The sequence below is a fragment of the Coffea arabica genome, chromosome 7c (assembly GCF_036785885.1).
Source record: "Coffea arabica cultivar ET-39 chromosome 7c, Coffea Arabica ET-39 HiFi, whole genome shotgun sequence".
Lineage (NCBI taxonomy): Eukaryota > Viridiplantae > Streptophyta > Magnoliopsida > Gentianales > Rubiaceae > Coffea > Coffea arabica.
In genome coordinates, this window is record NC_092322.1 from 31,252,973 (window position 1) to 31,264,355 (window position 11,383).

At 39.3% G+C, this 11,383-nt stretch overlaps 1 protein-coding gene across 1 annotated transcript; it reads left to right on the forward strand.

Annotated features, from left to right (window-relative positions):
- Positions 1-1,399: 1,399 nt before the first annotated feature.
- On the forward strand, positions 1,400-2,693 carry LOC140010647 (uncharacterized). The gene is made up of 3 exons (XM_072057954.1): positions 1,400-1,484; positions 1,594-1,658; positions 1,722-2,693. Exons 1-3 carry the CDS (start codon positions 1,400-1,402, stop codon positions 2,691-2,693), a joined length of 1,122 nt encoding a protein of 373 aa, XP_071914055.1.
- The last annotated feature ends 8,690 nt before the right edge of the window (positions 2,694-11,383 follow it).

Sequence of the window (11,383 nt, forward strand, 5' to 3'; positions counted from 1 at the left end):
GAGGATGTACTTCAGAGTCTGGATGAATGTAAGCGCAGTATTATTGGGAAGGTTTTTGGGGATAAGGTGGCTCATATAGCTGGAGTTAGAAGTTTTGCTAGTAATATGTGGATTTTTGCGAAAAATCTGAGGATAGTGGAAATTGGAATTAAAAAGTTTCAGTTTATTTTCGATAATATGCATGATAGGGAGAAGGTCTTGGGGGGAAGACCTTGGGTATATGATAATCAGCCTCTCATTTTAGTGCCGTGGAAGGAAGGTATAGAAACTAAGGAGGGGATCTTTACTAAAACATGGATATGGATCCAGATTTGGAATTTACCTATGCACTGGATATCCAAGGAGGCAGGGAAGAAGATTGGGAGTATCTGTGGAACTGTAAAGGAAATTATAGTACCTACGGGGGGGAAAGAAGGCAAACATTTAAAGGTGCTTGTAGAAATTAATCTGAATCAGCCTCTCCTAAGGGGACAACAGTCAAAATGAATGGAGTGGGGAGATGGATTGACTTTAAATATGAAAAATGCCCAGACTTCTGCTATTGCTGTGGGCGTATGGGGCATAATGAGAGGAATTGTAAGGATAAAGGTTTGTATCTGAACAAGGAGACTCAGTATGGAGTTTGGCTTAAGGCTAGTGGGCCTAAAAGTCCCCATAAGAGGCAGTCGACTGCAGAACAAACAACAAAAATGAAGGAAAGCAGTGGGTCTAGTCAGGGTGAAATTAGGGGACAGGGACAGTACTTGCTGACTTGGGGATCCATGGAAGACAGCCATAAGTCAGGAGGGGGGGAGGGTGGGGTGGTGAGGCATGAGGAGCTAAGGATATATCTGGGAACGAGGAGGGAGAAGTGGTGAGACTAGCACAAAAAGAACAATTGGACAAAGGGGTAGGGGGCACACAGGACAGATCAGAACAACAGATAGCCAGTGTTGGGACTATAGAGGGGGATGGGGAGTTTGGGAGGAAGGAGGGGGGACTGAGGTAGCTTGGGGCCAGCCTGGAGAAGTAACTGTACAGCATGACAATAGTAAGGAGCAGGATATAATGTGGATTGATGGATGCTTGAAAACTGAGAAATCACAGAAACAGGAAAGACACTAGGGTAGTACTAGGACTGAGGGTAATAATCTAGGAGTAAGTAGAGGGAAGGAAAATACAGCTGGCAAATATAGAGGGAATAAGGCATGGAAAAGGCTAGTGCAGGAGGTGGGGAAGAGAAAGCCACTCACTGATAGCAATGAGATCATCGGAATGGATGTGGATGCTGGGAAGAGGAAGTATGTGGACAGGGAGGGAGAATGTAAGGATGATGGTACGAGTGGAAAAAAGAAGTGCAGGAAGTTGGATTTGGAGGGTCAGGGGAATGAGCTAGTGAAGGTGGGGGAGCCCAACCTAAATGGGGCCCTACAGTGTCCATGAGGGTCCTGGTGTGGAATTGTCGAGGTGTGGGAAGACCCTTGACAGTTTCCCAAATGGAGGAGGTAAATAGACTCCACTTCCCAGAAATTGTGTTCTTCGCTGAGACGAAAAATAAAAAGTTTTATATGAATAAGCTAAGGATAAAACTTCAGTTTGATAATTTGTTTGTAGTGGATCCAGTAGGAAGGTCTGGAGGCCTGGCTGTAATGTGGAAAAAAGATGTTCAGGTCAAAAAGGTTTTATACACGAATTTTACTATAGAATTATGCATTGAGGACTTGAGTAAAAAGATTTCCTAGTGGTTGATTTGCATATATGCCAGTACAGATGATGCTACTAGGGAGCAGCAGTGGCAAATTATTAGGGAGAGGAAGGTGTTATGGGGTAATAGATGGTTGATTGCTGGGGATATGAATGACATTGTGAGTAATGGTGAAAAGTGGGAAGGGATACCGAGGACTGAAAGGAGCTTCAAGCAGTTCAGAGACTTTATCAGTACAAATGAGCTGATAGATATTGGATTCGAAGGGAAACCTTGGACTTGGAGTAACAATTGGGACAATGAGAGAGAAGTAAGAGAGAGGTTGGATAGAATACTTGGTAGTAGGGCGTGGAGGAGGAAGTATGAGAAAGCAAAATGCTGCCATATACACAACGAGGCCTCTGATCACTGTATGCTCTTGCTACATACTGAACCAAAGGGAAGGAAGTGGAAAAGAAAGTTCAATTTTGATAGGAGGTGGCTGCAGTATCAGAAGGTGAATGGGGTGGTTAAGAGGGCTTGGGTTAAGGAGCAGGTGGGATCGAGGCTATTTCAAATTAAAAATAGAATAAGGGAGTGTAGGATGGCTTTGTTGAGCTGGAACAGGAGTTTGAAGCACAATGCTAGGGGGGATATAGATATGATTAAGAAGGAGATTCAAGAGCTGCAGGAAAGTAATATCAAGGACAGGAAAATAAGAATCTGTGAGCTAAAAAGAAGGCTAGCTGATGCATATAAGAAAGAGGAAGTATTCTGGGGGCAAAAAGCCAGAATAAACTGGCTGCGAGAAGGGGATAAGAACACTGGTTACTTTCATGCAGTTGTTGCAGGGAGAAGGAAAAGGAATACAATTACAACTTTGCAGAAGGCTGGGGGGATTGGTGTGAGAATGAGGAGGAAGTGGTGGGGGAGATCACTGGTTATTTTGACAGCCTCTTTACCTCTTCCAATCCTGAGGAATTTGCACCAGTCATTCAGTGTATCCCACAGATCATCACTACACATATGAACTCACTACTGACCAGGCCAATAACAGAGATGGAGGTCAAAAAAGCAGTCTTCTCTTTACATCCTAACAAAGCTCCTGGTCCGGATGGTATGAGTCCTATCTTTTTTCAAAAATTTTGGGATATTGTTAAGCTAGATTTGATTGCTGCTATATCCAGTTTCTTCCATTCTGGCAACCTGCTTAAAGCTATTAATGAAACAAGCATCACTCTGATTCCAAAAGTTGATTCTCCTGTCTCAGTCTCTCAGTTCAGGCCTATTAGTTTGTGTAATGTGGTTTATAGAGTCATTTCTAAAATCCTTGTTAACAGGGTCAAACCTTTTCTGAATTGTTGTATCAATGCTAATCAGTCTGCTTTTGTCCCAGGAAGACATATTACTAATAATATTATGATTGCACATGAATTCATTCACTGTTTGAACAATAGGAGGGGGGGTACGAATGCCTTTATGGCTATTAAACTAGATATAGCTAAAGCCTATGATAGGGTGGAGTGAGATTTCCTTGAAAAGATTATGTCTAAGATGGGGTTTTGCTCTACCTGGATAAACTGGATTCTCAAATGTGTATCATCTGTGACTTACAGTTTCAATATCAATGGGGAGAAAAGGGGTTTTGTTAGGCTGTCTAGAGGAATTAGGCAAGGGGATCCACTGTCCCCTCTTTTGTTCCTATTGGTTTCTGAGGGGCTGTCTAGATTGCTCAACACAGCCATGGGGGAACACAGAATTTCAGGACTTAAAATTGCCGTTGCAAGCCCTGCTCTCTCACACCTTTTGTTTGCAGATGACACTCTAATCTTCTATAGGGCAACACAGGAGGAAGCAGGTAGAGTGCGGCAGTTGGTGGAGATGTATGGGAAAGCATCTGGACAGTGTATTAATATGGAGAAATCTTCTGTACTGTTCAGTAAGAATACAAAGGAGAGTAGTATTGAGGGGATTTTGCAGGAGCTGGGAGGAATGCAACATGTAAGGCAGAGTAAATATTTGGGGCTCCCTATATTAATTGGGAGGTCAAAGGCACAAGTGTTTAACTATATAAGGGACAAGGTAAATAATAGGATCAAGGGATGGAAGGAGAAGTTGCTAAGCCAGGCAGGTAAAGAGGTGCTGCTAAAGGCAGTGGCGATGGCAATGCCAAACTATGCTATGAATTGTTGTAGGCTTCCTGTTGGACTGTGTAAAGATATTAGCAGGGATATGGCTAAGTTCTGGTGGGGGAGTGGGGATGATGAGAAACGAATACACTGGATGGGATGGCAGAAGTTGACTCAGGTCAAGGGGAAGGGAGGGCTGGGGTTTAGGGACCTACAAGAATTTAACAAAGCTATGTTAGCTAAACAATTGTGGAGGGTGATAACCAAACCAAATTTGATGGTAAGTAAGGTACTGAGAGGGAGGTATTTTAAAGGAGAGTCGATATGGAAGATGAAGGTTAGAAATTCTGATTCATGGATGTGGAGGAGTGTGGTCAGTGGGAGGGAGGTGCTGGAAAGATGGGCTAGGAAACGAATAGGGGATGGACGTACTGTTAATATTTGGAGGGATGCGTGGCTTTCAGGTGGGGGTCATGGTAGAACAACAACTGCTAGGCCTCCAGGGTGTCAAATTCAGATGGTGAAGGAGTTAATACAAAATGGGGAATGGAATCAGGCACTAGTGAAAGGAATGTTTAATGAGACAGATTGTAAAAGGATCCTGGCTACACCTTTGAGTTTACATGGAGGGAAGGATAGACTTATTTGGCCGTACAGTAAGGATGGAGAGTACTCTGTCAGGACAGGATATATGGTGGCGAGGGAATTGCAACAAGTAAGGACAGAAGTAGGTATGCAGCAGGAAAGGAGAAGTAGAAATGAGCAAGGAACTGAGGTGTGGAAGTTCCTATGGGGTCTTAATATGAAACATAAACTTAAACATTTTATATGGAAGGGACTGCAGAATATCTTGCCAGTTAATGAGGTGATCAAAAGAAGGGTTGGAAGAGGTTCTGAGTTGTGTGCTTGCTGTGGGGAACAACCTGAAACTTTGGAACATATGTTTTTCTTTTGTAAGCACGCAGAGTTGATATGGAAAGCTGCACCAATTCAGTGGGATGGTTTGCTGGAGTTCAGGAAGAACTTTTGGTTATGGTGGACTAGTTTAATGGAGGCAAAAGCAAGGGATGCGGGAAAGGAACACATTTGTCTCACAGTGAATTTACTTTGGCAAATTTGGAAGTCTAGAAATAGAGTTCAGTTTGAGAAAGAAGTAGGGTGTCCAGGACTGGCAGGAATGAAGGCAGTGCAGGAGTGGAATGAATATGACGCAGCCCAGCACAAGGATGAGAGGGAGGTAGGGGAGGACAGGATTAAACAGGAAGATCCAACTGAGTGGTTGCCTCCAGTAGAAGGTTTTGTTAAGTTGAATGTGGATGCAACGCTGAGCACAGTAGAGGGGGTGATAGGGTGGGGGGTGGTTGCGAGGCAAGGGAAAGGAGAATTGCTGAAAGCTTGGGCTGGGAGGGGCGAAAGGCATACTGAAGCTGTGGTGGAGGAAGCTAATGCAATTCGATTAGCACTTGTCAAAGCTGGAAGGATGGGGTGGAGGAAGATTGTGGTCCAATCCGACTGTAAAGGAGTGGTGGAGAGTATCAGAACAGGCTGCAAAAAGGATCCGAAGGTGGGAGCAATTGTAGGAGACATCCTGAGGTTGAAGAACCAGTTTGAGAAATGTTACTTTTCCTTTGTCAAAAGGGAAGGAAACTGTGTGTGTCATTATTTGGCAAAATTTGCCATGCATGTGACAAGTGATATTGAGTGGGAAGAGTCTTTTCCAATTTGGTTAGTTAATCTAGCCAAGAATGATGTACGAGCCGTTGCTCACCCTATGTAGTTTGAGTGTTAATGAAAGCTGTTACCGGTTGAAAAAAAAAAACAAACAAAAAGAGCGTATATCGGACGTGAGACCCGCTAGTGCTGAAAGTTCGGTAAAATTCGGCCAATTAGGTTAAGTTGTGTATACCGGATTTAATTTATCAGGTGTTAAGAGATAATTAGAGGTTGCTGATGGTTAATGATGGAGAGACAAAAGGATAAGTTTTAACAAAAAGGGATGCTAGGTGTCTTCACATGGTTGGAAATTGGACTTTGACTACTAATTCCTAACTTTACTAAATACCAATTTGGACCAAAAATCATCTTCATTTTGTCTTGCTTTGGCCGAATTTCTTAGAGAGGAAAGGAAAGAGAAGGCTTCAACTACTTCATCCATTTCTTGCACAAATCATGTGATCCAACCATCCAAACTTGAAATCACTCCATAAAACTCCCTAGCTAGGTAGGATTGTGTAAGGTGGTGGAGTGGTTTGGAAAGAGGTGGTGCTAAAGTGCTTCTTTTCTTGAGGTTTCAAGGTGAGTAGCTAAGGAATTCCCTCTTTGATCTTGTTAATGTCAAATTAATGGTTTATGTTGGTTAAAGATGTGATTTTATGGAAGATTAGCACTTGAATGCATGAATTTCAGATTAGGGTTTCTAGTTTCTTCAATTCTGCCCGGTACTGTTACATCTAGTTAGAGGCCGAATTGACCTTAGCACAAAACATGAAAATTGTATAGAATGATGTTTTCTAGTTGTCTGTAAATTTTCAGCCCAATCCGAGCTCGGTAACCTGAGATAAGATGGAAATACCCAGACTGGTCTAGGTAGGAGTTCAGCGAACAGGGTTGTCATTTCACCCAATCTGACTGTGACTTTTCACCATGATCCTTACCAAATTAGATTTTGGCCAAAACATAAAAGTTGTAGCCAATAGTATAAACTAGTTTCTTGCAAAATTTCAGCTTGATCCGACCACTGCAGTATGTGCAATGACCGAAATACCCTTGGCCATCCCTGAAACCTGTTTCGCGCCCAGAATTATGTTTTCGTGTAGTTTTCCATTTTTTATCATGAAAATGTATGATTTGGCCTTGGAGGTCTTCATAATAAATGTAGGTTTGTGTTTTAGCTTCGAAACACCATAAGATACACTTCAATCGGACTTCGGTAGCCTAAGTTATTGCTGTTTAACAATTGTGCAGTTAGCCAACCTGTTTGTGAGATTTTGGTTTCGTATATTTCAATTTTGACCTAGCTACACTATGATCTGGACTGAGTGGCCTTCTTCAACCTTGTAGCCCCCTGTCTTAGCTTCGAAAGGGTATAAGTTGCACCTCAATCCGATAGGCGTAACCTCAGATGTGCCCATTCCGCAAAAACCCGTCAAAACTGTCTTTTGTAAACTTCGTTTCCGCACTTGTTGTTAGCTTAAATTTTGTCCTTGTATTGTCTTGAGCATATTGAGTGGCTGTTTAGGTTATGTGTAATGTTGGGATTGATTGAGGAAAACAATGAAGCCATAAATGGCTGAAAAATAGGAAAAATACAAAGGGCGTGCTGCCCAAATTTTCGCTCGAGGGCTAAGTTTCTATTTGAACTTGTATAATTTTCGTTTGGCAAATACTATGACCGTTTTCCATCTTAAAATATGATACCTTTTCCATTTGAACTTTCAAATGTTTATTTGCTACTTCATACCAAAATATAGAGGTATGACTTAAGGTTTTCTCCGTCAAGACATGTAGGCCATAATACCTACTTGAATGTATATTGATTTTGAACCACATAAACGATTCTGAAAAATAATATTTCTGAGCCTATCTAGTTGGATTCCGACTTGACTTTGATTCAAGTGTTTTCCATTGGAACTGTTATAACCCTTTGAGTTTGGTTTATGACACCCTAGTTATTTCCGTCCACAGATCCAAATGGTTTTTTTTTTCACTTTAAAGTCACCTTTATCCGTTTTACTCGTAACTAGTCGAGTTCCTTGTTTTCACTTACTTGTTTTGCTAGATGAATTGTAATATTCTTTCTCGTTGAATCATAGGTTTTCTCGGTGACCGAGGGTAAGATCCGATAGGACATTTTGGACGTTATTTTGCATAATTCGGTGAGTGTTCCTTGTTTGTTGTATTTTCTTGACTTCATGACTTGTATTATTGTTTAATAACGTGTTAAATGCTTTCAATCATTTCCAAAACGAGTTTTCTAGGCCAGTGTGTACTTTATCGTATTCGATCTAAATAAATGTGAAATTTTCAAAGATTGAATGATTGGAACGTTACTTGTGCATGAATGTAAGTCTTTTGGCTGAACTAGGCCCTGCCCCTTGTTACCGATCGACTCGAGTCAGAAGCGGAGTCGATCGGGCGATTTGGTGACCTGGGTGAACGTTTGGTATACTCGAGTATTACCTTGTAGGTTGGTGGAGGTTGGTGGAGTCTGGCCAATGTCCAGGAAGGGTTGAATGAAATGAACGAACGAACGAACGAGGGTTTTATTGATAAATGAAAAATGCATTTTCAAACGAATGAAGGAATAAGGGAAATGACAGGAGAACGAACGAATGAACGAACGTATCCTTTTCATGTGTGACTTATTGTAAATGTTGTAAATGTTTCTTGATTTATTGTTTGATTTATGGGTTGATTCTATGTTCGGAACCTCACTGAGGTTTTAACTCATCCCTTTAGTTTTGTTTTCCTTAACAGGGGAAGGCGAGCAAGGGCGAGAGCTCTGTATCGACTGGTTGGGTCTAGTTTTGGTTTTGTTTTGGTTCTCGCCCTAATGCTTGGCACGGGCTGGTTGTATGGTGACTTGAGAACTTTTGTATTCTCGACGGCTGTACTTCTTTCTGAGATAGCAATGTATATAAGTTTTGTTTTAAGTTTTGGATCCTCGTTTTGGCTCTTTCTTGTGGTTCTATTTCTGATTGGTGTGAGTGAACGACTGAGTCCCAGCGAGAGTTGGGCAGGCGGTCCGCCGAACCCTGGGGTACGCCCTAGGGGGAGGTGGGGCTGTCACAAGTTTGCCATTAAAACTTAAAGTAGGTGATATAACATCTTAAAACTCTAATTTAAAGGTCATTTACCTCTCTTACAAGTTGTTTAAGTCACCAAACAACCCACTAAAGTGAAAGCTTCAAGCTTGGAACAAACTCTAGGATTGCAAGGAAGTTTCTCAACTAACTCAAGATCTTTCTCTTTTGGTTTTTGCTCTTGATTTACTAGGGTTGGAAAGCAAGGAAAAATGGAGTTTCTCTCTTCCTCTCTAAGCTTCAAGAAATTCGGCCATAAGGGAGAAAAAAATGGCTAAGACTAGTTTAAATTATCTTCTAATCTTTGGTCAAACAAAATACTTGGCTAGGGTTTTGCCACATAGCCCATTTCTTGTCCATAACTTCTCTTAATCCTTTGACTAATGATAGTTCAACCCTTCTAAATATACCAATACCTATTTAATACCTCTAATCCTTCATGTAAAGTCCCTACCCCTAATAAAAGAACACTTGGTAAAATACAAGTGGTGAATTATTTAAAACCAACTTAAGAAATTGTTTTAATTCAAATAAAAGGAAATGAAATGTAATGCATGGGAAATGTTATAACACATAGGGAATATGATGCAAGGGCATCTTATAAGCGGTCTAAGTTTTAGAATAAGGCATGTAGATAAGAAAAAAAATTGTGCTTTAAAGTGAGGGTCAACACAAGAGAATTGTTGTAACACCTGTAAAATACAATGCTAGGGCATATAATGAGTGGTTTAAATCTTAGGACAAGGCATGTAGTTTAGGGAAATTATATTTCAAAGTGAAGGTTCTCACAAGTTGATCATGAAATTTGTGCTTAATTTGAATGGAAACTACCTAATGTAGGTATATATTAATTTTTGTAGGAAAAGTACGTGAATGAGTAGAAAACGATTTGAAAATGCAACAAAGGGAGAAATTGGAGCAATGTCCGATGCTTGGTAGTGCAGGACATCATCTGAAGTCAGATTGTGAATTGTGCAATCCAATGACAGGTGCCAGTCTTCACACTGGTCATGGCACCGGTTTATGTCAGATTTGTACGCGAGCTTGACTTCTTTTGTTTCAAGAATATATTCTTATCGTATTTGGGCTAGTTGTTTAAAGAATTATAAATAGGAATTATTTTAGACACTGTTAGGGTTAGAAAACACTAGTCAAGCTTTAGTTCCTCTCTTTTTGTATCTTTTTCTTGAGAGATCAAGATCAAGGCGCACACAAATCAAGGAGCAAACCAAGGAAGAGATTGGAGCAAGGCAAGTTGAGAAGTTTTTCTCACTTTCATCTTCATCTTTGTGTTTACTTTTAAATTTTTGATTTTACTATGATTATGTTGAACTAATTTGTTCTAGAGTTAGGATTTTGTGAAGGAATTTTGATTAATTGTTTCAATTACATTCTTGACTTTTGCCTTGATTTGTCTGTCTTGATTTAATTACATGCTATGTTGATCACCTTCGACATGCTCTTAAACTTTGTATTGAACTGAGAAGGAGTATACAACTGTGTATTAGATAAATAAATATACTTAGCCTAGACATGGGAGTAGTTTAGAGTTTATATGATGTAATTGAAATCACTTAAAATTTAAAATGGTTCAATTAAATAATTGTGATCTTGAGAGTGTCTTGATCACCTTCGACATGCTTTTAAACTTTGTATTGAACTGAGAAGAAGTATACAACCATGCACTAAATAGATAAATATATTTATCCTAAACACGAGAGTAGTTTAGGATTTGTATGCCATAATTGAAATCACTTAAAATCTTAATCGGTTCAATTAAATATTTGTAAACTCGAAAGAGACGAGAGATTTAATTGGGCACAATTTAGATTTATCGAGAGATAACTTAAAATACTTGTATGCGATACATTCTTGACATGTTAAGAAAATAACTAGATAATTAATTAACACTTTGAACCAAAATCTAACCGTTTGGATTGGCCATTTTTTTAAAAACAAGTTTTTCAAATACAATATTATAGTAATACACAATAACTCAAAAAAATCTTATCTATACAATATATCAAATATTTACATTTGTTGGAAAAAAATACAATATATCAAATATTTCAAAAAATAGTAAAAATTTTTCATATACACTACTACAATAAAATTTTTTAAAAACACTCAAAAAAACAGCTAATCCAAACGGCTCTTGTCAATTGTTTTCTTAATTTTATTTTGTTTTACTTGATTATCAATTCTATTTCTTAACTAGAGATTAAAAGCCCTTGAATTTGAATTTTATTATTTTTTATAATAATTAAAGTAGAGAAACTTAACTTGTCCTTGTTGATTCAAGCCCTACTATACTTCAAATGATTTATTACTACAATCACTCTGTATATTTAATCATCAATCAGCACAATACGCCCAATAAGTAATCTAGTGTTCCTATTGGCCTAAGTATATTACAATATCAGATACATTTTATAACCACCATAATGCATAGTCATAATAAAATTTTAAAGTAAATATGTGGTCATTAACAATCATAAGCATAACGCATTCACACGAATAAGCTCTACAATTACATGGCATCATACTGACTCTGAATATCAAGTTGCCAACTACGATTCCGGTTGACGCAACTCACAACTCAACTATAGTCTAATTGAGACAGTTCATAAATTTAAGCCAACTAGAATTCCAGTTGACATGACCCACAACTCCACTGTGACCTGATTGTCTAGTTACCAAGGTAGAACTATTTCCATCAACAATTAACAAGTAATTCAAGAGTTTGACATATGCAAAGCATAGCAATTTATGACCATCTAGCATTTTGT